This window comes from Oncorhynchus nerka, linkage group LG5 (genome assembly GCF_034236695.1).
Source record: "Oncorhynchus nerka isolate Pitt River linkage group LG5, Oner_Uvic_2.0, whole genome shotgun sequence".
Lineage (NCBI taxonomy): Eukaryota > Metazoa > Chordata > Actinopteri > Salmoniformes > Salmonidae > Oncorhynchus > Oncorhynchus nerka.
The window spans coordinates 14,132,207-14,159,809 of NC_088400.1; the positions used below are offsets into that span (position 1 = coordinate 14,132,207).

General features: G+C 46.3%; 1 protein-coding gene across 1 annotated transcript in view; it reads right to left on the reverse strand.

Moving 5' to 3' along the window:
- The window catches only part of LOC115120320 (FERM and PDZ domain-containing protein 3-like), a 61,111-nt gene extending 33,852 nt beyond the window's left edge, over positions 1 to 27,259 (reverse strand). The window contains exons 1-5 of the mRNA XM_065018393.1: positions 27,153 to 27,259; positions 25,621 to 25,781; positions 25,230 to 25,332; positions 20,727 to 20,772; positions 4,069 to 4,173 (exon numbers count right to left, since the gene is read on the reverse strand). Of these exons, the coding sequence (XP_064874465.1) occupies positions 4,069 to 4,173; positions 20,727 to 20,772; positions 25,230 to 25,332; positions 25,621 to 25,781; positions 27,153 to 27,193 (456 nt within the window). The 5' untranslated portion in view covers positions 27,194 to 27,259. The remainder of the gene's footprint in view (positions 1 to 4,068; positions 4,174 to 20,726; positions 20,773 to 25,229; positions 25,333 to 25,620; positions 25,782 to 27,152) is intronic.
- Positions 27,260 to 27,603: the final 344 nt, after the last annotated feature.

Consider the following 27,603-nt stretch of genomic DNA (forward strand, 5'->3'; position numbering starts at 1 on the left):
TCCCGTTAGCTCCCAAGTAACTCTCCCCAGTGTCTCTCCCGTTAGCTCCCAAGTAACTCTCCCGTTAGCTCCCAAGTAACTCTCCCGTTAGCTCCCCAGTAACTCTCCCGTTAGCTCCCAAGTAACTCTCCCGTTAGCTCCCAAGTAACTCTCCCCAGTATCTCTCCCATTATCTCCCAAGTAACTCTCCCCAGTATCTCTCCCGTTAGCTCCCAAGTAACTCTCACCAGTGTCTCTCCCGTTAGCTCCCCAGTAACTCTCCCGTTAGTTCCCAAGTAACTCTCCCGTTAGCTCCCAAGTAACTCTCACCAGTGTCTCTCCCGTTAGTTCCCAAGTAAACTCTCTCATTAGCTCCCCAGTAACTCTCCCCAGTATCTCTCCCATTATCTCCCAAGTAACTCTCCCCAGTATCTCTCCCGTTAGCTCCCAAGTAACTCTCCCCAGTATCTCTCCCATTATCTCCCAAGTAACTCTCCCCAGTGTCTCTCCCGTTAGCGCCCAAGTAATTCTCCCCAGTATCTCTCCCGTTAGTTCCCCAGTATCTCTCCCGTTAGCTCCCAAGTATCTCTCCCGTTAGCTCCCAAGTAACTCTCCCCAGTATCTCTCCCGTTAGGTCCCAAGTAACTCTCCCCAGTGTCTCTCCCGTTAGCTCCCCAGTAACTCTCCCCAGTATCTCTCCCGTTAGTTCCCAAGTAACTCTCCCGTTAGCTCCCAAGTAATTCTCCCCAGTATCTCTCCCGTTAGTTCCCCAGTATCTCTCCCGTTAGCTCCCAAGTAACTCTCCCGTTAGCTCCCAAGTAACTCTCCCCAGTATCTCTCCCGTTAGCTCCCAAGTAACTCTCCCGTTAGCTCCCAAGTAATTCTCCCCAGTATCTCTCCCGTTAGTTCCCAAGTATCTCTCCCGTTAGCTCCCAAGTAATTCTCCCCAGTATCTCTCCCGTTAGTTCCCCAGTATCTCTCCCGTTAGCTCCCAAGAAACTCTCCCGTTAGCTCCCAAGTAACTCTCCCCAGTATCTCTCCCGTTAGTTCCCAAGTAACTCTCCCGTTAGCTCCCAAGTAATTCTCCCCAGTATCTCTCCCGTTAGTTCCCAAGTATCTCTCCCGTTAGCTCCCAAGTAACTCTCCCCAGTATCTCTCCCGTTAGCTCCCAAGTAACTCTCACCAGTAACTCTCCCGTTAGCTCCCCAGTAACTCTCCCCAGTATCTCTCCCGGTAGCTCCCAAGTAACTCTCCCATTAGCTCCCTGGTTATCTCTCCCATTAGCTCCCAAGTAACTCTCCCAAGTAACTCTCTCATTAGCTCCCCAGTAACTCTCCCATTAGCTCCCTGGTTATCTCTCCCGTTAGCTGCCCGGTTATCTCTCCCGTTAGCTACCCAGTAACTCTCCCATTATCTGCCCAGTTATCTATCCCGTTATCTCTCCTGTTAGCTCCCTGGTAACTCTCCCTTTAGCTCCCCAGTTATCTCTCCCGTTAGCTCCCTGATAACTCCCTGGTAACAGGCAGCTGGTAATCGTTGCCTCTAATTGGGGATCATATTTAGGGAGCCCAATCTCCCACCTGCTTTGTGGGATATTGTTTGTGTTAGTGTGTTTGGGCACTACATCTTCACATTCTTTGTAAGTTTTGTTGTTTTGTTTCTAGTTTCACTTTGTATTAAAAAGATGTGGAACTCAATTCACGCTGCGCCTTGGTCCGCTCATTTTGAAGTTCGTGACACCCGTTAGCTCCCCAGTTATCTCTCCCGTTAGCTCCCTGGTAACTCTCCTGTTAGTTCCCTGGTTATCTCTCCCGTTAGCTTCCCAGTTCTCTCCCATCAGCTCCCCGGTTATCTCTCCCGTTAGCTTCCCAGTTCTCTCCCATCAGCTCCCCGGTTATCTTTTCCTTTAACAGAATCAAAGGGTGTAGGGGGCAGCATTTTCACTTTGGATGAATTGCGTGCCCATAGTAAACTGCCTCCTACTCTGTCTCAGATGCTAATATACTGTATATTATTATTACTATTGGATAGAAAACACTCTGAAGTTTCTAAAACTGTTTGAATTATGTCTGTGAGTATAACAGAACTCATAGGGTAGGCACACTTCCAAACAGGAAGTGGAAATTCTGGGGCTGGTTGATTTTCAACTCATCGCCTATTCACATCCAAATAAGATATGGATCTGTTCACACTTCCTACGCCTTCCACTAGATGTCAACAGTCAGTAGAACGTGCAATGAAGCCTCTAGTGTGATGTGGGACCAGATGGCAGCTATTTGAGTCACTGGTCTGGCAGAATGCCAGTTCCTGGTTACGCGCAGTAGTCATTATATTGCCTTGGGTTCCATTACTCTGTAGACAAAAATGAATGCTCCGGTTGGAAAGTTATTGGATATATATGATAATAACATCCTGAAGATTGATTCTCTACTTCGTTTGACCAGTTTATTCGACCTGGAATATAACTTTTTGAAGTTTTCGTCCGAGTTCGCCTGGACTAGTGCCAGCTTTTGGACATGTGAACTAAACCTGCTAGCAAAAGTAGGTTTGGACACTAGTAATGGACATTATGGAACAAAACAACAATTTATTGCGGAACTTAGATTCCTTGCACTGAATTCTGATGAAAGATCATCAAAGGTAAGGGAATATGTATGATCTAATTTCGTATTTCTGTTGACTCCAACATGGAGGAGAAATATATATACGTCTGAGCACCGTCTCAGATTATTGCATGGTAGGCTTATTTTGTAACGTTTAAAAAAAATCTGACACAGCGGTTGCATTAAGAACCAGTGTATCTTTAATTAAATGTAAAACATGTATCGTTCGTCAAAGTTTATGATGACTATTTCTGTTATTTGACGTAGCTCTCTGTAATTACACCGGATATTTTGGAGGCATTTCTGAACATGGCGCCAATGTAAACCGAGATTTGTGGATATAAATATGCATATTATCGAACAAAACATAAATGTATTGTGTAACATGATGTCATATGAGTGTCATCTGATGAAGATTATCAAAGGTTAGTGATGAATTTTATCTCTAATTCTGCTTTTGTGACTCTATCTTTGGCTGGGAAAAATGGCTGTGTGTTTTTTGGGATTTGGTGGTGATCTAACATAAATATATGTTGTGTTTTCGCTGTAAAACATTTAAAAATCGGACACGATGGGTAGATTAACAAGATGTTTATCTTTCATTGCTGTATTGTTAATGTGTGAAAATGAAATATTTCTGAAAAATATTTTTGAATTTCACGCGCTGCCTTTTCAGCGGAATGTTAGGGGGGTTCCGTTAGCGGAACCTGTGTCCTAGACAGGTTTAAGCCTAATGTGTTATTCATAAATTGCTTAACAGTTGCCAATAGGAACAGTGAGAGGTAAACTCGTTGGCTTACCTGTAGAGCCAACCCCTCTGGGCTTCGAGAAGAGGACTCAGGTCTGCATCCCAAATGGTCATCTATTATATATATAGTGCACTACTTTTGACCTGGGCCCTATTATAGTGCACTAATATTGACCAGGGCCCATAGGGCTCTGGTCAGAAGTAGTACACTATGTAGGGAATAGAGTGCCATTTGGGACACTTACTCAGAGCTCCGTGGCAGTAGGAAGAGGGCCTTCACAGCCTCGCAGGGACTTCACATGTCTGCTCTCAGCCAGCCTAACACTGTAACGCTGCTGCAGCTGAATTCAAAATGTGCCCAATGTTTAACAAACATCTTAGAGGTGCAACCTGTGCTCTACCAGAGAGAGGGGACATCGATCTGGAGGAGAACAATTTATAATCAAAAAGCTGCACTGTGTTGGACCCAAGGCTGTTTTGTATGGTGCAGGTAGTCAGCTACCCAAAGAGGAAGAGGATGTTCAGCCATGTTTAATCAGCCAGGAGACAGGCACAGGCCCAGGGTAAAGAGAGAATAAATACAGAACTTTTTAGAGAGAAGTGGAGAAAGAGTGAGTAGTGAGAGAAATTGTGTTAGAGAAAAATGGAGAGTGTGAGAGAGAATTAGACTGAGAAAGCAAGAACGACTGAGACGGAGACACAAATGGAGAGAGAGAGAGATAGGAAGAGTATACTTACTGAGTCTGGGTCACTGAAGGACACTTGCTCTGAAAAACGCACTTTGGGCGGGTTAGTTCTCAGATGGGCCTTCTTAGCTGCACTTATGAAGGCTGACTTAGGTGACTGGAAGAGAGGAGAGGAAGAGAAACAGGTGACTGGAAGAGAGGAGAGGAACGAGGAGGAGAAACAGGTGACTGGAAGAGAGGAGAGGAAGAGAAACAGGTGACTGGAAGAGAGGAGAGGAATGAGGAGGAGAAACAGGTGACTGGAAGAGAGGAGAGGAAGAGAAACAGGTGACTGGAAGAGAGGAGAGGAAGAGAAACAGGTGACTGGAAGAGAGGAGAGGAATGAGGAGGAGAAACAGGTGACTGGAAGAGAGGAGAGGAAGAGAAACAGGTGACTGGAAGAGAGGAGAGGAATGAGGGGGAGAAACAGGTGACTGGAAGAGAGGAGAGGAATGAGGAAGAGAAACAGGTGACTGGAAGAGAGAAAAGAGGAGGAGAAACAGGTGACTGGAAGAGAGGAGAGGAACGAGGTAGAGAAACAGGTGACTGGAAGAGAGGAAAGGAACGAGGTGGAGAAACAGGTGACTGAACGAGGTGGAGAAACAGGTGACTGGAAGAGAGGAGAGGAAAAGGAGAAACAGGTGACTGGAAGAGAGGAGAGGAACGAGGAGAAACAGGTGACTGGAAGAGAGGAGAGGAAGAGAAACAGGTGACTGGAAGAGAGGAGAGGAACGAGGAGGAGAAACAGGTGACTGGAAGAGTGGAAGAGAAACAGGTGACTGGAAGAGAGGAGAGGAAGAGAAACAGGTGACTGGAAGAGAGGAGAGGAACGAGGAGGAGAAACAGGTGACTGGAAGAGAGGAGAGGAAGAGAAACAGGTGACTGGAAGAGAGGAGAGGAATGAGGAGGAGAAACAGGTGACTGGAAGAGAGGAGAGGAAGAGAAACAGGTGACTGGAAGAGAGGAGAGGAAGAGAAACAGGTGACTGGAAGAGAGGAGAGGAATGAGGAGGAGAAACAGGTGACTGGAAGAGAGGAGAGGAAGAGAAACAGGTGACTGGAAGAGAGGAGAGGAATGAGGGGGAGAAACAGGTGACTGGAAGAGAGGAGAGGAATGAGGAAGAGAAACAGGTGACTGGAAGAGAGGAGAGGAAGAGAAACAGGTGACTGGAAGAGAGGAGAGGAATGAGGAGGAGAAACAGGTGACTGGAAGAGAGGAGAGGAAGAGAAACAGGTGACTGGAAGAGAGGAGAGGAATGAGGGGGAGAAACAGGTGACTGGAAGAGAGGAGAGGAACGAGGTAGAGAAACAGGTGACTGGAAGAGAGGAAAGGAACGAGGTGGAGAAACAGGTGACTGGAAGAGAGGAAAGGAACGAGGTGGAGAAATAGGTGACTGGAAGAGAGGAGAGGAAAGAGGAGAAACAGGTGACTGGAAGAGAGGAGAGGAACGAGGAGAAACAGGTGACTGGAAGAGAGGAGAGGAAGAGAAACAGGTGACTGGAAGAGAGGAGAGGAACGAGGAGGAGAAACAGGTGACTGGAAGAGTGGAAGAGAAACAGGTGACTGGAAGAGAGGAGAGGAACGAGGAGGAGAAAAAGGTGACTGGAAGAGAGGAGAGGAACGAGGAGGAGAAACAGGTGACTGGAAGAGAGGAGAGGAAGAGAAACAGGTGACTGGAAGAGAGGAGAGGAATGAGGAGGAGAAACAGGTGACTGGAAGAGAGGAGAGGAAGAGAAACAGGTGACTGGAAGAGAGGAGAGGAATGAGGGGGAGAAACAGGTGACTGGAAGAGAGGAGAGGAAGAGAAACAGGTGACTGGAAGAGAGGAGAGGAAGAGAAACAGGTGACTGGAAGAGAGGAGAGGAATGAGGAGGAGAAACAGATGACTGGAAGAGAGGAGAGGAAGAGAAACAGGTGACTGGAAGAGAGGAGAGGAAGAGAAACAGGTGACTGGAAGAGAGGAGAGGAATGAGGAGGAGAAACAGGTGACTGGAAGAGAGGAGAGGAAGAGAAACAGGTGACTGGAAGAGAGGAGAGGAATGAGGGGGAGAAACAGGTGACTGGAAGAGAGGAGAGGAATGAGGAAGAGAAACAGGTGACTGGAAGAGAGAAAAGAGGAGGAGAAACAGGTGACTGGAAGAGAGGAGAGGAACGAGGTGGAGAAACAGGTGACTGGAAGAGAGGAAAGGAACGAGGTGGAGAAACAGGTGACTGGAAGAGAGGAGAGGAAAGAGGAGAAACAGGTGACTGGAAGAGAGGAGAGGAACGAGGAGAAACAGGTGACTGGAAGAGAGGAGAGGAAGAGAAACAGGTGACTGGAAGAGAGGAGAGGAACGAGGAGGAGAAACAGCTGACTGGAAGAGTGGAAGAGAAACAGGTGACTGGAAGAGAGGAGAGGAACGAGGAGGAGAAACAGGTGACTGGAAGAGAGGAGAGGAAAGAGGAGGAGAAACAGGTGACTGGAAGAGAGGAACGAGGAGGAGAAACAGGTGACTGGAAGAGAGGAAAGAGGAAGAGAAACAGGTGACTGGAAGAGAGGAGAGGAAGAGAAACAGGTGCCTGGAAGAGAGGAGAGGAAAGAGGAGAAACAGGTGACTGGAAGAGAGGAGAGGAAGAGAAACAGGTGACTGGAAGAGAGGAGAGGAATGAGGAGGAGAAATGGGTGACTGGAAGAGAGGAGAGGAAGAGAAACAGGTGACTGGAAGAGAGGAGAGGAAGAGAAACAGGTGACTGGAAGAGAGGAGAGGAATGAGGAGGAGAAACAGGTGACTGGAAGAGAGAAAAGAGGAGGAGAAACAGGTGACTGGAAAGGAGGAGAGGAAGAGAAACAGGTGACTGGAAGAGAGGAGAGGAACGAGGGGGAGAAACAGGTGACTGGAAGAGAGGAGAGGAATGAGGAAGAGAAACAGGTGACTGGAAGAGAGAAAAGAGGAGGAGAAACAGGTGACTGGAAGAGAGGAGAGGAACGAGGTGGAGAAACAGGTGACTGGAAGAGAGGAAAGGAACGAGGTGGAGAAACAGGTGACTGGAAGAGAGGAGAGGAAAGAGGAGAAACAGGTGACTGGAAGAGAGGAAAGAGGAGGAGAAACAAGTGACTGGAAGAGAGGAGAGGAATGAGGAGGAGAAACAGGTGACTGGAAGAGAGGAGAGGAAGAGAAACAGGTGACTGGAAGAGAGGAGAGGAACGAGGTGGAGAAACAGGTGACTGGAAGAGAGAAAAGAGGAAGAGAAACAGGTGACTGGAAGAGTGGAAGAGAAACAGGTGACTGGAAGAGAGGAGAGGAACGAGGAGGAGAAACAGGTGACTGGAAGAGAGGAGAGGAAAGAGGAGGAGAAACAGGTGACTGGAAGAGAGGAGAGGAAAGAGGAGGAGAAACAGGTGACTGGAAGAGAGGAAAGAGGAGGAGAAACAGGTGACTGGAAGAGAGGAGAGGAAGAGAAACAGGTGACGGGAAGAGAGGAGAGGAAAGAGGAGAAACAGGTGACTGGAAGAGAGGAGAGGAAGAGAAACAGGTGACTGGAAGGGAGGAGAGGAATGAGGAGGAGAAATGGGTGACTGGAAGAGAGGAGAGGAAGAGAAACAGGTGACTGGAAGAGAGGAGAGGAAGAGAAACAGGTGACTGGAAGAGAGGAGAGGAATGAGGAGGAGAAACAGGTGACTGGAAGAGAGAAAAGAGGAGGAGAAACAGGTGACTGGAAGAGAGGAGAGGAAGAGAAACAGGTGACTGGAAGAGAGGAGAGGAACGAGGGGGAGAAACAGGTGACTGGAAGAGAGGAGAGGAATGAGGAAGAGAAACAGGTGACTGGAAGAGAGAAAAGAGGAGGAGAAACAGGTGACTGGAAGAGAGGAGAGGAACGAGGTGGAGAAACAGGTGACTGGAAGAGAGGAAAGGAACGAGGTGGAGAAACAGGTGACTGGAAGAGAGGAGAGGAAAGAGGAGAAACAGGTGACTGGAAGAGAGGAAAGAGGAGGAGAAACAAGTGACTGGAAGAGAGGAGAGGAATGAGGAGGAGAAACAGGTGACTGGAAGAGAGGAGAGGAAGAGAAACAGGTGACTGGAAGAGAGGAGAGGAAGAGAAACAGGTGACTGGAAGAGAGGAGAGGAACGAGGTGGAGAAACAGGTGACTGGAAGAGAGAAAAGAGGAAGAGAAACAGGTGACTGGAAGAGTGGAAGAGAAACAGGTGACTGGAAGAGAGGAGAGGAACGAGGAGGAGAAACAGGTGACTGGAATAGAGGAGAGGAAAGAGGAGGAGAAACAGGTGACTGGAAGAGAGGAACGAGGAGGAGAAACAGGTGACTGGAAGAGAGGAAAGAGGAAGAGAAACAGGTGACTGGAAGAGAGGAGAGGAAGAGAAACAGGTGACTGGAAGAGAGGAGAGGAAGAGAAACAGGTGACTGGAAGAGAGGAGAGGAACGAGGAGGAGAAACAGGTGACTGGAAGAGAGAAAAGAGGAGGAGAAACAGGTGACTGGAAGAGAGGAGAGGAAGAGAAACAGGTGACTGGAAGAGAGGAGAGGAAAGAGGAGGAGAAACAGGTGACTGGAAGAGAGGAACGAGGAGGAGAAACAGGTGACTGGAAGAGAGGAAAGAGGAAGAGAAACAGGTGACTGGAAGAGAGGAGAGGAAAGAGGAGAAGAAACAGGTGACTGGAAGAGAGGAGAGGAAAGAGGAGGAGAAACAGGTGACTGGAAGAGAGGAACGAGGAGGAGAAACAGGTGACTGGAAGAGAGGAAAGAGGAAGAGAAACAGGTGACTGGAAGAGAGGAGAGGAAAGAGGAGAAGAAACAGGTCACTGGAAGAGAGGAGAGGAAATAGGTGGAGAAACAGGTGACTGGAAGAGAGGAAAGAGGAAGAGAAACAGGTGACTGGAAGAGAGAAAAGAGGAGGAGAAACAGATGACTGGAAGAGAGGAGAGGAACGAGGTGGAGAAACAGGTGACTGGAAGAGAGAAAAGAGGAAGAGAAACAGGTGACTGGAAGGGTGGAAGAGAAACAGGTGACTGGAAGAGAGGAGAGGAACGAGAAGGAGAAACAGGTGACTGGAAGAGAGGAGAGGAAAGAGGAGGAGAAACAGGTGACTGGAAGAGAGGAACGAGGAGGAGAAACAGGTGACTGGAAGAGAGGAAAGAGGAAGAGAAACAGGTGACTGGAAGAGAGGAGAGGAAGAGAAACAGGTGACTGGAAGAGAGGAGAGGAAGAGAAACAGGTGACTGGAAGAGAGGAGAGGAACGAGGAGGAGAAACAGGTGACTGGAAGAGAGAAAAGAGGAGGAGAAACAGGTGACTGGAAGAGAGGAGAGGAATGAGGAGGAGAAACAGGTGACTGGAAGAGAGGAGAGGAAAGAGGAGGAGAAACAGGTGACTGGAAGAGAGGAACGAGGAGGAGAAACAGGTGACTGGAAGAGAGGAGAGGAAAGAGGAGAAGAAACAGGTCACTGGAAGAGAGGAGAGGAAATAGGTGGAGAAACAGGTGACTGCAAGAGAGGAAAGAGGAAGAGAAACAGGTGACTGGAAGAGAAAAAAGAGGAGGAGAAACAGATGACTGGAAGAGAGGGAAGAGGTGGAGAAACAGGTGACTGGAAGAGAGGAATGAGAGGGAGAAATAGGTGACTGGAAGAGAGGAAAAAGGTGGAGAAACAGATGACTGGAAGACAGGAGAGGAAAGAGGAGAAACAGGTGACTGGAAGAGAGGAGAGGAACGAGGAGAAGAAACAGGTGACTGGAAGAGAGGAGAGGAAAGAGGAGAAGAAACAGGTGACTGGAAGAGAGGAACGAGTTGGAGAAACAGGTGACTGGAAGAGAGGAGAGGAACGAGGTGGAGAAACAGGTGACTGGAAGAGAGGAGAGGAACGAGAGGGAGAAACAGGTCACTGGAAGAGAGGAATGAGAGGGAGAAACAACATCGCAGTACATCTCCATAGCTTATAAGACATTTAGGGTTTATTCATTGAATTAATAATAAAATTAAACAAATTAGAAAAGTTTTCATTTGAAACCATTTAGTTATGTTTGGCAAAAACGAGATGTAGTTAGATGGTTAAATAATGAGGACGTTTTACATGAATGTTTAATTACATGCCTGGCTGAGCCTGTAAGTCTGTAATTACAAAGGCAACACAATAACTGATACGTGTTTGTGCATAAAACAGTGCTTTTGAAACAGACTGTTGACGCAAGACATTCTAGCAGTGTCCATGTAACCTATAAAGGTGATTTTGTTGAGTAGCACTGCACACAAGGGTGATGGTTCTATGTGGAACCATACAGACCTAAAGAACCCTTTGAGCCCAATGGTTCTTTGCATTTCAAAAAAGGGTTAGTTCTGCTTTTAGTGATAATTTAAATGTACGCAGTGGAGAAAAGTACTTCAGTAAAAACACTTTAAAGTATTACCTATGTTTTTTTGTGGGGGTGGGGGGGGGGTATCTGCATTTTACTTTACTATTTATATTTTTGACAACTTTTACTTCTACTTCACTACATTCCAAAAGATAATAATCTCACTCCATACATTTCCCTGAAAACCAAAAGTACTCATTACATTTTGAATGCTTAGCAGGACAGGTTCAATTCACGGTCCAATTCACACCCTTATCAAGAGAACAATCCCAGTCATCTCTACTGCCTCTGATCTGGTGGACTCACTAAACAGAGAACATCCTCGGTCATCTCTACTGCCTCTGATCTGGTGGACTCACTAAACAGAGAACATCCCCAGTCATCTCTACTGCCTCTGATCTGGTGGACTCACTAAACAGAGAACATCCCCAGTCATCTCTACTGCCTCTGATCTGGTGGACTCACTAAACAGAGAACATCCCCAGTCATCTCTACTGCCTCTGATCTGGTGGACTCACTAAACAGAGAACATCCCCAGTCATCTCTACTGCCTCTGATCTGGTGGACTCACTAAACAGAGAACATCCTCGGTCATCTCTACTGCCTCTGATCTGGTGGACTCACTAAACAGAGAACATCCCCGGTCATCTCTACTGCCTCTGATCTGGTGGACTCACTAAACAGAGAACATCCCCAGTCATCTCTACTGCCTCTGATCTGGTGGACTCACTAAACAGAGAACATCCCCAGTCATCTCTACTGCCTCTGATCTGGTGGACTCACTAAACAGAGAACATCCCCAGTCATCTCCTCTGCCTCTGATCTGGTAGACTCACTAAACAGAGAACATCCCCAGTCATCTCTACTGCTTCTGATCTGGTGGACTCACTAAACAGAGAACATCCCCGGTGTCGTGTCTTTGGCTATGCCGGATTAAGTGATATGACATGCTATTCTATAAAATATTAATAGGAAATATTAATATTACCTGATTGACCTAATCATGTAAATGTAATTAACTAGAGATTCGGGGCACCACAAAATAATATTTATAGAGCTGTTATCTTCCGAATAAACTCTTAAAGACCTAGTAATATTTTACATCAATAGCAGTCAATATTAATCGTCACCTTAATTCAGTCTCATCTGAAAGTTGTGAATTCTTCACGAACCCTGGCTAACAAGTTGAATCAGCAATACAAAATTGGGTTCAATTATTTATTTGCGAAATACCTAATTAATCACACAGAATTACATATACACAGAATGAATTATACCTTGATTATAAATTACGTCATAAAGGAAAACGTCCCTAGGGGGCGGAACAGATATGATGGCTGGTTACACAAAAGAAAAGGGTCTGGGTTTGAGTGAAAGAGCGGGAAGACTAAGGGACAAAGGTAGAGAAGCTGTGCTATCGTAAATACAGTATCTTTTGCATTCTAAATTACCGCCCATTTGGAAAAGGAAAATGCAATAAATATTTACTCTGAGCTGCACTTCGGTAGGTTGGTGGTAGATGGAAGGCCGTGTTGCCAAACCGAGTCCTTTGTCCTTTGAAGAATGTCTCTGGTGGTCAATTGGATGTGTTGTAGTAACGTCGTTGTGTGGTAGACGGGATACTCTGTCTGTTCTTTCCTAGTCTGTGTTTGCAGCTGCTGTTGCTAACTCAACGGCTAGGAGGTATCACTTCTGTCGTGAATAAGAGTTCAAAGTTCATACCATTCGCAACCAAAGCTCACGCTGAGGTTGGCTTAGTTCTGTAGTTGACATGTTAGTCCTTTCTAACACAGAGGCTGCAGGCCTCACATACTTGGAACAGGAGGTTACATTTTCGTCAAGGCTTTATATAGTGGAGCGAGAAGGGTGTGTTTGAAAAGTTTTATAACCCATGTCTCTTCACAGGGGCGGGCCCACTGATTGAGCAGAGCCCTAACCTTATGGAAACCCAAATCTCTCATTTGGAAGCTAAAATTAAATTTAATCTCTTCACCAATACTTTATATTCAAATATTTAAATTGAACAACAATTCCATGTGAATCCAATAACTACAATGTGCAGACTTTCCACTGTAGAGTTTATGTCATCCTATCATTGATGAGAATGTCTCAGATGACAACCGAACTGACATCATATTCATTAAGTATCACCGCATATGTTCAATTGGCTGGATAACCAGAATATAGTTAATTTCCCCCCACCTTCTGATGTTCCCAGAATCTTTTTGTTAACCAAGGGATTTTCAAATGTCACATCAGTAGGTTAGAGAGAGGAAAAAGGGGGGAAGAGGGGGGAAGAGGTATTTTTATTTATTTAATTTTAACTTCCGGGTTGGAGCGAGCGGTCGCATCTGCACTCGGTCCGCAGGTAGTATTACATTTCATTACATTTCATTATAGTACAACGGTTTGATTTGTCTAATCTTATCAATTTCTTCTTAGCTAGCTACACAGCCGTCTTTGTTTCATAGATAATTGCGTAATTATCGTATTTCGTCGTCCTAACGCAGTCTACACTGCCCTGCAGCTAGCCAGCTAGCTAACGTCCACCGTTAGCTAGTGTCTACCGATTAGCAGCACAACTATTACACTCAACTGAACGACTTGATTAGTGTAGTGTTAGCTAGCTACATAGTTGTCTTTGCTGTCTTCAACCCAAGATAATTGTGTAGTTTAGAGTGTGTAGTTTTATGTCGTCCCTAACATAGGAGACTCTGCTAGCTAGCCAACAGCTAGCCAACGTCTGAACAGAACTTCTGCACTCAACAATTCGCATTTCGCTTCGCTCCACAGGTAGTATCACATTTTTCATTTCATTTCATTACAGTACAACGGCTTGATTTGTTTGATCGTAGCTAGCTACATAGCTAGCTACACAGCCTCTTTGTATCAAAGATAATTGTGTATAGAGCGACTTCCTAGGTTAGTTAGCCAGCTATTGTCGTTCTTTTAACGCAACGTAACGTAATCAACACTGCTAGCTAGCCAGCTAGCCCCGAATGCAGCACAGTAGAAACTATTACACTCAACGGAACGACTTGATTAGTGTAGTGTCAACAACGCAGCCAATGCCAACTAGCCTACTTAGTCAACAACGCAGCCTCTGCCAGCTAGCCTACTTCAGCAGTACTGTATCATTTTAATCATTTTAGTCAATAAGATTCTTTGCTACGTAAGCTTAACTCTCTGAACACTCGTGACGTGTAGTCCACTTGTCATTCCAATCTCCTTTGCATTAGCGTAAGCCTGTCAACTATGTGTCTGTCTATCCCTGTTCTCTCCCTCTCTGCACAGACCATACAAACGCTTCCGCGGCCACCTAATCTGGTGGTCCCAGCGCGCACGACCCACGTGGAGTTCCAGGTCTCCGGTAGCCTCTGGAACTGCCGATCTGCGGCCAACAAGGCAGAGTTCATCTTATGTCTCCCTCCAGTCCCTCGATTTGGCACTGACGGAAACATGGATCACCACAGACAACACTGCTACTCCTACCGCTCTCTCTTCGTCTGCCCACGTGTTCTCGCACACCCGAGAGCTTCTGGTCAGCGGGGTGGTGATCTCATCTCTCCCAAGTGGTCATTCTCTCTTTCTCCCCTTATCTGTCTATCGCCTCCTTTGAATTCCATGCTGTCACAGTTACCAGCCCTTTCAAGCTTAACATCCTTATCATTTATTCCAGGTTCCCTCGGAGAGTTCATCAATGAGCTTGATGCCTTGATAAAGACGGCTCACCTCTCACAGTTCTGGGCGACTTTAACCTCCCCACGCCTACCTTTGACTCATTCCTCTCTGCCTCCTTCTTTCCACTCCTCTCCTCTTTTGACCTCACCCTCTCACCTTTACTCACAAGGCAGGAAATACGCTCGACCTCATCTTTACTAGATGCTGTTCTTCCACTAACCTCGTTGCAACTCCCTCCAAGTCTCCGACCACTACCTTGTATCCTTTTTCTGCTCTCATCCAACACTTCCCACACTGCCCCTACTCGGATGGTATCGCGCCGTCCCAACCTTCGCTCTCTCTCCCCGCTACTCTCTCCTCTTCCATCCTATCATCTCTTCCTCTGCTCAAACCTTCTCCAACCTATCTCCTGATTCTGCCTCCTCAACCCTCCTCTCCTCCCTTTCTGCATCCTTTGACTCTCTATGTCCCCTATCCTCCAAGACTCATTGCGAGCTCACAGAACAGGGCTCCGGGCAGCCGAGCGGAAATGGAGGAAAACTCGCCTCCCTGCGGACCTGACATCCTTTCACTCCCTCCTCTCTACATTTTCCTCTTCTCTCTCTGCTGCTAAAGCCACTTTCTTCTAAATTCCAAGCATCTTTTAGGAAGCTCTTTGCAACCTTCTCCTCCCTCCTGAATCCTCCTCCCCCTCCCCCCTCCTCCCTTCTGCAGATGACTTCGTCAACCAACGACATCCGATCCTCGTTTGCAAGTCAAACGACACCGCTGGTTCTGCTCACACTGCCCTACCCTGTGCTCTGACCTCTTTCTCCCCTCTCTCCAGATGAAATCTCGCGTCTTGTGACGGCCGGCCGCCCTACAACCTGCCCGCTTGACCCTATCCCCTCCTCTCTTCTCCAGACCATTTCCGGAGACCTCCTCCCTTACCTCACCTCGCTCATCAACTCATCCCTGACCGCTGGCTACGTCCCTTCCGTCTTCAAGAGAGCGAGAGTTGCACCCCTTCTGAAAAAAACCTACACTCGATCCCTCCGATGTCAACAACTACAGACCAGTATCCCTTCTTTCTTTTCTCTCCAAAACTCTTGAACGTGTCCTTGGCCAGCTCTCCCGCTATCTCTCCCAGAATGACCTTCTTGATCCAAATCAGTCAGGTTTCAAGACTAGTCATTCAACTGAGACTGCTCTTCTCTGTATCACGGAGGCGCTCCCGCACTAAAAAGCTAACTCTCTCTCCTCTGCTCTCATCCTTCTAGACCTATCGGCTGCCTTCGATACTGTGAACCATCAGATCCTCCTCTCCACCCTCTCCGAGTTGGGCATCTCCGGCGCGGCCCACGCTTGGATTGCGTCCTACCTGACAGGTCGCTCCTACCAGGTGGCGTGGCGAGAATCCGTCTCCACACCACGTGCTCTCACCACTGGTGTCCCCAGGGCTCTGTTCTAGGCCCTCTCCTATTCTCGCTATACACCAAGTCACTTGGCTCTGTCATAACCTCACATGGTCTCTCCTATCATTGCTATGCAGACGACACACAATTAATCTTCTCCTTTCCCCCTTCTGATGACCAGGTGGCGAAATCTCTGCATGTCTGGCAGACATATCCGTGTGGATGACGGATCACCACCTCAAGCTGAACCTCGGCAAGACGGAACTGCTCTTCCTCCCGGGGAAGGACTGCCCGTTCCATGATCTCGCCATCACGGTTGACAACTCCATTGTGTCCTCCTCCCAGAGCGCTAAGAACCTTGGCGTGATCCTGGACAACACCCTGTCGTTCTCAACTAACATCAAGGCGGTGGCCCGTTCCTGTAGGTTCATGCTCTACAACATCCGCAGAGTACGACCCTGCCTCACACAGGAAGCGGCGCAGGTCCTAATCCAGGCACTTGTCATCTCCCGTCTGGATTACTGCAACTCGCTGTTGGCTGGGCTCCTGCCTGTGCCATTAAACCCCTACAACTCATCCAGAACGCCGCAGCCCGTCTGGTGTTCAACCTTCCCAAGTTCTCTCACGTCATCCGCTCCCTCCACTGGCTTCCAGTTGAAGCTGCATCCGCTACAAGACCATGGTGCTTGCCTACGGAGCTGTGAGGGAACGGCACCTCAGTACCTCCAGGCTCTGATCAGGCCCTACACCCAAACAAGGGCACTGCGTTCATCCACCTCTGGCCTGCTCGCCTCCCTACCACTGAGGAAGTACAGTTCCCGCTCAGCCCAGTCAAAACTGTTCGCTGCTCTGGCCCCCCAATGGTGGAACAAACTCCCTCACGACGCCAGGACAGCGGAGTCAATCACCACCTTCCGGAGACACCTGAAACCCCACCTCTTTAAGGAATACCTAGGATAGGATAAAGTAATCCCTCTCACCCCCCCTCCCCCTGAAAAGATTTAGATGCACTACTGTTCCACTGGAGGTCATAAGGTGAATGCACCAATTTGTAAGTCGCTCTGGATAAGAGCGTCTGCTAAATGACTTAAATGTAAATGTAAAATGTCATAAACCTACCCCAAGGCCAACGTCATGACACTGGTCATCTCTCTGCCTCTGATCTGGTGGACTCACTACACACAAATGCTTTGTTTGTAAATGATGTCTGAGTGTTTGAGTGTGACTCTGGCTATCCGTAAATAACAAAAACAAGAAAATGGTGCCATCTGGTTTGCTTAATAGAAGACATTTGAAATGATTTATACTTTTACTTTTGATACTTAAGTATATGTAAAACCAAATACTTTTATGCTTTTACTCAAGTAGTATTTTACTGGGCGACTTTCACTTTTACTTGAGTAATTTTCTATTAAGGTATCTTTACTTTCACTAAAGTATGACAATTCGGTACCCTTCCACCAATGAATGTATGAGCAGCGGCTCATTTGAATATTTGGGGGTGTGCCTACTTCACACAACTGTGGGAAGCATTGGAGTCAACATGGGCCATCATCCCTGTGGAACACTTTTGACATCCTTCTAGAGTCCATGGCCTGACAAATTGAGGCTGTTCTGAGGGAAAAAGGGGGTTGCACCTCAATATTAGGAAGACGTTCCTAATGTTTTGTGCACTCAGTGTAGAGCGTTTCTATAAAGGTTGTATAAAGAACCACGAAAAGGGTTGTAAAAGGGTTTTTAATGGTTCTTTATTAAGGGTTCTTTAATTAAATGGCCACCGGACTATTTACATTGACCCCCCTCCATTTATTTTGTACACTGTTGCTACTCACTGTTTATTATCTATGCATAGTCACTTCACCGGTCCCTACAAATTACCTACATGTACAAATGATCTGTACCTCTACACACTGACTTGGTACCGGTACCTCCTGTATATAGCCTCCACACTGACTCGGTACCGGTACCTCCTGTATATAGCCTTGTTATTGTTATTTTACTGTATTTTATACTATATTTTTTTACTTTAGTTTATTTGGTAAATATTTTCTTAACTCTTCTTGAACTGCACTGTTGATTAACTTCTTCGAGATAGGGGCGCTCTTTTAATTTTTGGATAAAAAACGTTCCCGTTTTAAACAAGATATTTTGTCACGAAAAGATGCTCGACTATGCATGTAATTGACAGCTTTAGAAAGAAAAAACTCTGACGTTTCCAATACTGCAAAGATATTATCTGTGAGTGCCCCAGAACTAATGCTACAGGCGAAACCAAGATGAAGTTTCATACAGGAAATGCCCCAGATTCTGAAGGCGCTGTGTTCCAATGTCTCCTTATATGGCTGTGAATGCGCCAGGAATGAGCCTGCCCTTTCTGTCGTTTCTCCAAGGTGTCTGCAGCATTGTGACGTATTTGTAGGCATATCATTGGAAGATTGACCATAAGAGACTACATTTACCAGGTGTCCGCCCGGTGTCCAGTGTTGAAATTATTGCGTAATCTCTAGGTCCATGCGCGTTCCATTTCTTCAGAAGAGAAAGTCAACTGCCACAAAGGATTTATCATCGATAGATATGTGAAAAACACCTTGAGGATTGATTCTAAACATCGTTTGCCATGTTTCTGTCGATATTATGGAGTTAATTTGGAAAAAGTTCGCGTTTAATGACTTAATTTTCCGTTTTTTTTCTTACCCAAACGTGATGAAGAAAACGGAGCGATTTGTCAACACAAATAATATTTTTGTAAAAACTGAACATTTGCTATCTAACTGAGAGTCTCCTCATTGAAAACATCTGAAGTTCTTCAAAGGTAAATGATTTTATTTGAATGCTTTTCTGGTTTTTGTGAAAATGTTGCATGCTGAATGCCAGGCATAATCCTATGCTAGGCTATCAATACTGTTACACAAATGCTTGTTTTGCTATGGTTGAGAAGCATATTTTGAAAATCTGAGATGACAGTGCTGTTAACAAAAGGTTAAGCTTGAGAGCAAATAGATTTATTTCATTTCATTTGCGATTTTCATGAATAGTTAACGTTGCATTATGCTAATGAGCTTGCGGATAGATTTACACAATCATGGATACAGGTTTTTTTTGTAGCTAAACGTGACGCAGAAAACGGAGCGATTTGTCCTAAACAAATAATCTCTCAGGAAAAACTGAACATTTGCTATCTAACTGAGAGTCTCCTCATTGAAAACATCCGAAGTTTTTCAAAGGTAAATGATTTTATTTGAATGCTTTTCTGGTTTTTGTGAAAATGTTGCTTGCTGAATGCTAACGCTAAATGCTACGCTAGCTATCAATAGCTATCAATACTGTTACACAAATGCTTGTTTTGCTATGGTTGAGAAGCATATTTTTTTAAATCTGAGATGACAGTGTTGTTAACAAAAGGCTAAGCTTGAGAGCGAGCATATTGATTTCATTTAATTTGCGATTTTCATGAATAGTTAACGTTGTGTTATGCTAATGGGCTTGCGGATAGATTTACACAATCCTGGATACAAGTTTTTTTCGTAGCTAAACGTGACGCAGAAAACGGAGCGATTTGTCCTAAACAAATAATCTTCCAGGAAAAACTGAACATTTGCTATCTAACTGAGAGTCTCCTCATTGAAAACATCCGAAGTTCTTCAAAGGTAAATTATTTTATTTGAATGCTTTTCTGGTTTTTGTGAAAATGTTGCCTGCTGAATGCTAACGCTAAATGCTACGCTAAATGCTACGCTAGCTATCAATACTGTTACACAAATGCTTGTTTTGCTATGGTTGAGAAGCATATTTTGAAAATCTGAGATGACAGTGTTGTTAACAAAAGGCTAAGCTTGAGAGCTAGCATATTGATTTCATTTCATTTGCGATTTTCATGAATAGTTAACGTTGCGTTATGGTAATGGGCTTGAGGCTGTAGTCACGATCCCGGATCCGGGATGGCTCGACGCAAGAAGTTAAGGGCTCGTAAGTAAGCATTTCATGGTAAGGTCTACACTTGTTGTATTCAGCGCATGTGACAAATACAATTTGATTTGATTTATAGCACCATACAGGTTCCATGTAGAACCTTGAACCATGTAGAACCTAGAACCTTAAAAATATACTTTTCATACAGCACCAAAAAGGGTTCAGCTATGGTCACAAGCCAAATACCACCTATTTGGCACTGTATAGAACCATTTGTTTTTAGTGTGTTTAAAGAGTACTTACTGACAACCACACGACACACAGTAAAAAATAGGGAGGGAGAGAATGAAGGAGAATGAAGGAAAGAGATCATGTGGGAAAGAGATAATGATGGAGAGAGAGAATGAGGGAGAGAGAATGAGAGAGAGAGATAATGAGAGATAATGAGAGAGTGAGAGGAGAGAGAGAATGAGGTTAGAGAGAATGAGGGAAAGAGAGAATGACGGAGAGAGAGAATGAGAGAATGAGTGAGAGAGAGAATAAGAGCGAGGCAGAGAGAGTGTGGGAGGCAGAGAAAGAGAGGGAGGCAGAGAGAGTGAGGGAGGCAGAGAGAGAGATGGAGAGCAGAGAGAGGGGGCAGAGAGAGGGGGCAGAGAGAGAGGGAGAGAGAAAGGGGGCAGAGAGAGGGGAGGCTGAGAGAGGGAGAGAGAGGGGGCAGAGACAGAGGGAGGCAGAGAGAGGGAGAGAGAGGGGGCAGAGAGTGAGGGAGTCAGAGAGTGATGGGGCAGAGAGAGAGTGGGAGGCAGAGAAAGAGAGGGAGGCAGAGAGAGATGGAGAGCAGTGAGAGAGGGAGGCAGAGAGAGAGGGAGAGCAGAGAGAGGGGGCAGAGAGAGAGGGAGAGAGAAAGGGGGCAGAGAGGGAGGCTGAGAGAGGGAGAGAGAGGGGGCAGAGAGTGAGGGAGGCAGAGAGAGGGGGCAGAGAGAGAGGGAGGCAGAGAGAGAGAGGGAGAGAGAGGGAGGCAGAGAGAGAGGGAGAGCAGAGCAGAGAGAGATGGAGGCAGAGAGAGAGGGAGAGCAGAGAGAGAGGGAGGAAGAGAGAGAGGGAGGCAGAGAGACGGAGGCAGAGAGAGAGGGAGGCAGAGAGAGAGGGAGGCAGAGAGAGACGGAGGCAGAGAGAGAGGGAGAGCAGAGAGAGAGGGAGGAAGAGATAGAGGGAGGCCGAGAGAGACGGAGGCAGAGAGAGAGGGAGAGCAGAGAGAACAGGAGAAATGGAGGGATAAAGAGATACAGATAGAGAATGTCAAGGAGAAGGTGAGAGAAACGTTGAGCGGGAGCTGTGTATTGTTACCTGGTGAGGCTGCAGCACAGTGAGAACTATGGAGTCTTTGCAGCATCTATAGAGAGGACAGGCAGCAGACACGAGAGGAGAGAGCAGTGTGGAGTGGGTTAGGTAACACTAGAGCTGTGGCTTTGGAAGAAACAGTCGTGTTTTTACCTGCAAGACCTCCTCTCTGTTCTCCATGATTCAATGACTCATCTGTCTCATTATGTTTCCATGGTACACGAGGCTTAGAGACAGACTATTTCCCCATGACTTTAGCCTTCAAACTCACAGAACTATTCCCGCTGTACTGCTGCTGCATTTAATGCAAATATTCTGCTCTTAATGTGTTGTGTGAGTTCACACATTGAATGAGCTAAGAACAACATTTCCTCCAAAGCGTCGTCCTGTCTTAGACTCACATCAGGTGTAGGTCTTAGACTCACATCAGGTGTAGGTTACAGACTCACATCAGGTGTAGGTTACAGACTCACATCAGGTGTAGGTCCTAGACTCACATCAGGTGTAGGTTACAGACTCACATCAGGTGTAGGTCCTAGACCCACATCAGGTGTAGGTTACAGACTCACATCAGGTGTAGGTTACAGACTCACATCAGGTGTAGGTCCTAGACTCACATCAGGTGTAGGTCCTAGACTCACATCAGGTGTAGGTCTTAGACTCACATCAGGTGTAGGTTACAGACTCACATCAGGTGTAGGTCCTAGACTCACATCAGGTGTAGGTTCTAGACTCACATCAGGTGTAGGTTACAGACTCACATCAGGTGTAGGTTACAGACTCACATCAGGTGTAGGTTACAGACTCACATCAGGTGTAGGTCCTAGACTCACATCAGGTGTAGGTCCTAGACTCACATCAGGTGTAGTTACAGTCAGGTGTAGGTTATAGACTCACATCAGGTGTAGGTCCTAGACTCACATCAGGTGTAGGTTCTAGACTCACATCAGGTGTAGGTTACAGACTCACATCAGGTGTAGGTCCTAGACCCACATCAGGTGTAGGTCCTAGACTCACATCAGGTGTAGGTCTTAGACTCACATCAGGTGTAGGTTACAGACTCACATCAGGTGTAGGTCCTAGACCCACATCAGGTGTAAGTCCTAGACTCACATCAGGTGTAGGTTCTAGACTTACATCAGGTGTAGGTTCTAGACTGACATCAGGTGTAGGTTCTAGACCCACATCAGGTGTAAGTCTTAGACTCACATCAGGTGTAGGTTCTAGGCTTACATCAGGTGTAGGTTCTAGACTCACATCAGGTGTAGGTTCTAGACTCACATCAGGTGGCGGTCCTAGACTCACATCAGGTGTAGGTTCTAGACTCACATCAGGTGTAGGTCCTAGACTCACATCAGTTGTAGGTCCTATACTCACATCAGGTGTAGGTCCTAGACCCACATCAGGTGTAAGTCCTAGACTCACATCAGGTGTATGTTCTAGACTCACATCAGGTGTAGGTTCTAGATTCACATCAGGTGTAGGTTCTAGACTCACATCAGGTGTAGGTCCTAGACTCATATCAGGTGGCGGTCCTAGACTCACATCAGGTGTAGGTTCTAGACTCACATCAGGTGTAGGTCCTATACTCACATCAGGTGTAGGTTATAGACTCACATCAGGTGTAGGTCATAGACTCACATCAGGTGTAGGTTCTAGACTCACATCAGGTGTAGGTTATAGACTCACATCAGGTGTAGGTTATAGACTCACATCAGGTGTAGGTCATAGACTCACATCAGGTGTAGGTTCTAGACTTACATCAGGTGTAGGTCCTAGACTCACATCAGGTGTAGGTTCTAGACTCACATCGGGTGTAGGTCCTAAACCCACATCAGGTATAGGTTATAGACTCACATCGGGTGTAGGTTATAGACTCACATCAGGTGTAGGTCATAGACTCACATCAGGTGTAGGTTCTAGACTCACATCAGGTGTAGGTCCTAGACCCACATCAGGTGTAGGTTATAGACTCACATCAGGTGTAGGTTATAGACTCACATCAGGTGTAGGTCATAGACTCACATCAGGTGTAGGTTCTAGACTCACATCAGGTGTAGGTTATAGACTCACATCGGGTGTAGGTTATAGACTCACATCATGTTTAGGTTCTAGACTCACATCAGGTGTAGGTCCTAAACCCACATCAGGAGTAGTTTATAGACTCACATCAGGTGTAGGTTCTAGACTCACATCAGGTGTAGGTCCTAGACCCACATCAGGTGTAGGTTATAGACTCACATCAGGCGTAGGTTATAGACTCACATCAGGTGTAGGTCATAGACTCACATCAGGTGTAGGTTCTATACTTACATCAGGTGTAGGTCCTAGACTCACATCAGGTGTAGGTTCTAGACTCACATCGGGTGTAGGTCCTAAACCCACATCAGGTGTAGGTTATAGACTCACATCGGGTGTAGGTTATAGACTCACATCAGGTGTAGGTCATAGACTCACATCAGGTGTAGGTTCTAGACTCACATCAGGTGTAGGTCCTAGACCCACATCAGGTGTAGGTTATAGACTCACATCAGGTGTAGGTTCTAGACTCACATCAGGTGGCGGTCCTAGACTCACATCAGGTGTAGGTTCTAGACTCACATCAGGTGTAGGTCCTAGACTCACATCAGTTGTAGGTCCTATACTCACATCAGGTGTAGGTCCTAGACCCACATCAGGTGTAAGTCCTAGACTCACATCAGGTGTATGTTCTAGATTCACATCAGGTGTAGGTTCTAGATTCACATCAGGTGTAGGTTCTAGACTCACATCAGGTGTAGGTCCTAGACTCATATCAGGTGGCGGTCCTAGACTCACATCAGGTGTAGGTTCTAGACTCACATCAGGTGTAGGTCCTATACTCACATCAGGTGTAGGTTATAGACTCACATCAGGTGTAGGTCATAGACTCACATCAGGTGTACGTTCTAGACTCACATCAGGTGTAGGTTATAGACTCACATCAGGTGTAGGTCCTAGACTCACATCAGGTGTAGGTTATAGACTCACATCAGGTGTAGGTTATAGACTCACATCAGGTGTAGGTCCTAGACTCACATCAGGTGTAGGTTCTAGACTCACATCAGGTGTAGGTCCTAGACTCACATCAGGTGTAGGTTCTAGACTCACATCAGGTGTAGGTCCTAAACCCACATCAGGTGTAGGTTATAGACTCACATTGGGTGTAGGTTATAGACTCACATCAGATGTAGGTCTTAGACCCACATCAGGTGTAGGTTATAGACTCACATCAGGTGTAGGTTATAGACTCACATCAGGTGTAGGTCATAGACTCACATCAGGTGTAGGTTCTAGACTTACATCAGGTGTAGGTCCTAGACTCACATCAGGTGTAGGTTCTAGACTCACATCGGGTGTAGGTCCTAAACCCACATCAGGTATAGGTTATAGACTCACATCGGGTGTAGGTTATAGACTCACATCAGGTGTAGGTCATAGACTCACATCAGGTGTAGGTTCTAGACTCACATCAGGTGTAGGTCCTAGACCCACATCAGGTGTAGGTTATAGACTCACATCAGGTGTAGGTTATAGACTCACATCAGGTGTAGGTCATAGACTCACATCAGGTGTAGGTTCTAGACTCACATCAGGTGTAGGTTATAGACTCACATCGGGTGTAGGTTATAGACTCACATCATGTTTAGGTTCTAGACTCACATCAGGTGTAGGTCCTAAACCCACATCAGGAGTAGTTTATAGACTCACATCAGGTGTAGGTTCTAGACTCACATCAGGTGTAGGTCCTAGACCCACATCAGGTGTAGGTTATAGACTCACATCAGGCGTAGGTTATAGACTCACATCAGGTGTAGGTCATAGACTCACATCAGGTGTAGGTTCTATACTTACATCAGGTGTAGGTCCTAGACTCACATCAAGTGTAGGTTCTAGACTCACATCGGGTGTAGGTCCTAAACCCACATCAGGTGTAGGTTATAGACTCACATCGGGTGTAGGTTATAGACTCACATCAGGTGTAGGTCATAGACTCACATCAGGTGTAGGTTCTAGACTCACATCAGGTGTAGGTCCTAGACCCACATCAGGTGTAGGTTATAGACTCACATCAGGTGTAGGTTCTAGACTCACATCAGGTGTAGGTTATAGACTCACATCAGGTGTTGTTTACAGATTCACATCAGGTGTAGGTCCTAGACTCACATCAGGTGTAGGTCATAGACTCCCATCAGGTGTAGGTCCTAGACTCACATCAGGTGTAGGTTCTAGACTCACATCAGGTGCAGGTCATAGACTCACATCAGGTGTAGGTTATAGACTCACATCAGGTGTAGGTCATAGACTCACATCAGGTGTAGGTTATAGATGAACAACAACCTAGAGACACATAGCATTGGATTCTTCTCTTCCACTCATTCCTTACCCCCCCAACCCCTCGCTCTACCGTCCTCGCCAAACCAACCCCCTCGACCTCCCCCATCCTCCCCCTCCATCCACCCTCCTCTGTGGTGATATAAAGGATGTTACCTTACAAGGTCTATGACTCTCTCCCGGGAAGCCTCGCTCACCACCTCCTCATTGATGGCCAGGATCTGGTCTCCAGGGAGAAGCTTGCCGATGGACGGGCCGTCTGGGACAGCACGCACACACACACACGCACGCACGCACGCACGCACGCACGCACGCACGCACGCACGCACGCACGCACGCACGCACGCACGCACACACACACACACACACACACACACACACACACACACACACACACACACACACACACACACAGAGGGACACTTAGTCTATGTGTAACAGACGGACATACAGTAGTAGACATCAAACTGAAAACACTCACATCGTCTCTCCATCTATCTCTCACTCTATCGGTCTCGCTCACACACACACACAGATCCCTGCCTACCTGCAGAGACAGAGCGCACGATGACTGGTCTCTGGCTGCCTGCTATGAATCCGAAGCCTTGGCTGGGGTGGCGCTGAATGCAGACCTGTCGAGCTGAAGCTGGGCCAGGAGTCAGGCTACCACTGTCCATACCATCCTGGCTCTCTTCTAACATCGCAGGGCTGCACCGGGAACACACACACACACACACACACACACACACACACACGTTTAGATGCAAAAATAAATAAAAAAGTGTGCATGTGTCTGTGACTCATTATGTTCCTTATGTAGGGTGTATATGGGGTAGGAAATGTCCTATGTAGGGTGTATATGGGGTAGGAAATGTCCTATGTAGGGTGTATATGGGGTAGGAAATGTCCTATGTAGGGTGTATATGGGGTAAGAAATGTGCTATGTACGGTATATATGGGGTAGTAAATGTCCTATGTAGGGTGTATATGAAGTATGAAATGTCCTATGTAGGGTATATATGGGGTAGTAAATGTCCAATGTAGGGTGTATACGTGGTAGTAAATGTCCTATGTAGGGTGTATATGGGGTAGTAAATGTCCTATGTAGGGTGTATATGGGGTAGTAAATGTCCTATGTAGGGTGTATACGGGGTAGTAAATGTCCTATGTAGGGTGTATATGGGGTAGTAAATGTCCTATGTAGGGTGTATACGGGGTAGTAAATGTCCTATGTAGGGTGTATATGGGGTAGTAAATGTCCTATGTAGGGTGTATATGGGGTAGTAAATGTCCTATGTAGGGTGTATATGGGGTAGTAAATGTCCTATGTAGGGTGTATATGGGGTAGTAAATGTCCTATGTAGGGTGTATATGGGGTAGTAAATGTCCTATGTAGGGTATATATGGGGTAGTAAATGTCCTATGTAGGGTGTATATGGGGTAAGAAATGTCCTATGTAGGGTATATATGGGGTAGTAAATGTCCTATGTAGGGTGTATATGAAGTATGAGATGTCCTATGTAGGGTGTATATGGGGTAGTAAATGTCCTATGTAGGGTGTATATGGGGTAGGAAATGTCCTATGTAGGGTGTATATGGGGTAAGAAATGTGCTATGTACGGTATATATGGGGTAGTAAATGTCCTATGTAGGGTGTATATGAAGTATGAAATGTCCTATGTAGGGTATATATGGGGTAGTAAATGTCCTATGTAGGGTATATATGGGGTAGTAAATGTCCTATGTAGGGTGTATATGAAGTATGAAATGTCCTATGTAGGGTGCATATGGGGTAGTAAATGTCCTATGTAGGGTGTATATGGGGTAGTAAATGTCCTATGTAGGGTGTATATGGGGTAGGAAATGTCCTATGTAGGGTATATATGGGGTAGTAAATGTCCTTTGTAGGGTGTATATGAAGTATGAAATGTCCTATGTAGGGTGTATATGGGGTAGTAAATGTCCTATGTAGGGTATATATGGGGTAGTAAATGTCCTATGTAGGGTGTAAGTCAAGTACTCCATGTAGAGAGAAATAATGTGTTTGTGTGCCCTACATAGGGAGGAAGTGTAGTGTACCTGTCACATGTGTTTGTGTGTCCATCCTGGACCTTGGCCATCCCCTGAGAGGAGGGAGGAGCATGGGGTGGGGTCTCACAGCATGGAGATCGCTCTGATTCTCAATCATTCACCTGAGAGGAGAGAGGATGGACGGAGAGGGAGAGTAGGGAGAGGGGGGGATGGGGAAAGAAGGATGAAGGGAGGAGGGATGGGGGATAGGGCATTATATACGAGATGAAGGGGGAAGAAAGAAGGATGAAGGGAGGAGGGATGGGGTAGGGCATTATATACGAGATGAAGTGGGAAGAAAGAAGGATGAAGGGAGGAGGGATGGGGTAGGGCATTATATACGAGATGAAGGGGGAAGAAAGAAGGATGAAGGGAGGAGGGATGGGGTAGGGCATTATATACGAGATGAAGGGGGAGAAAGAAGGGAGGAGGAAATACAATTATAGATTGACCTAGGAGC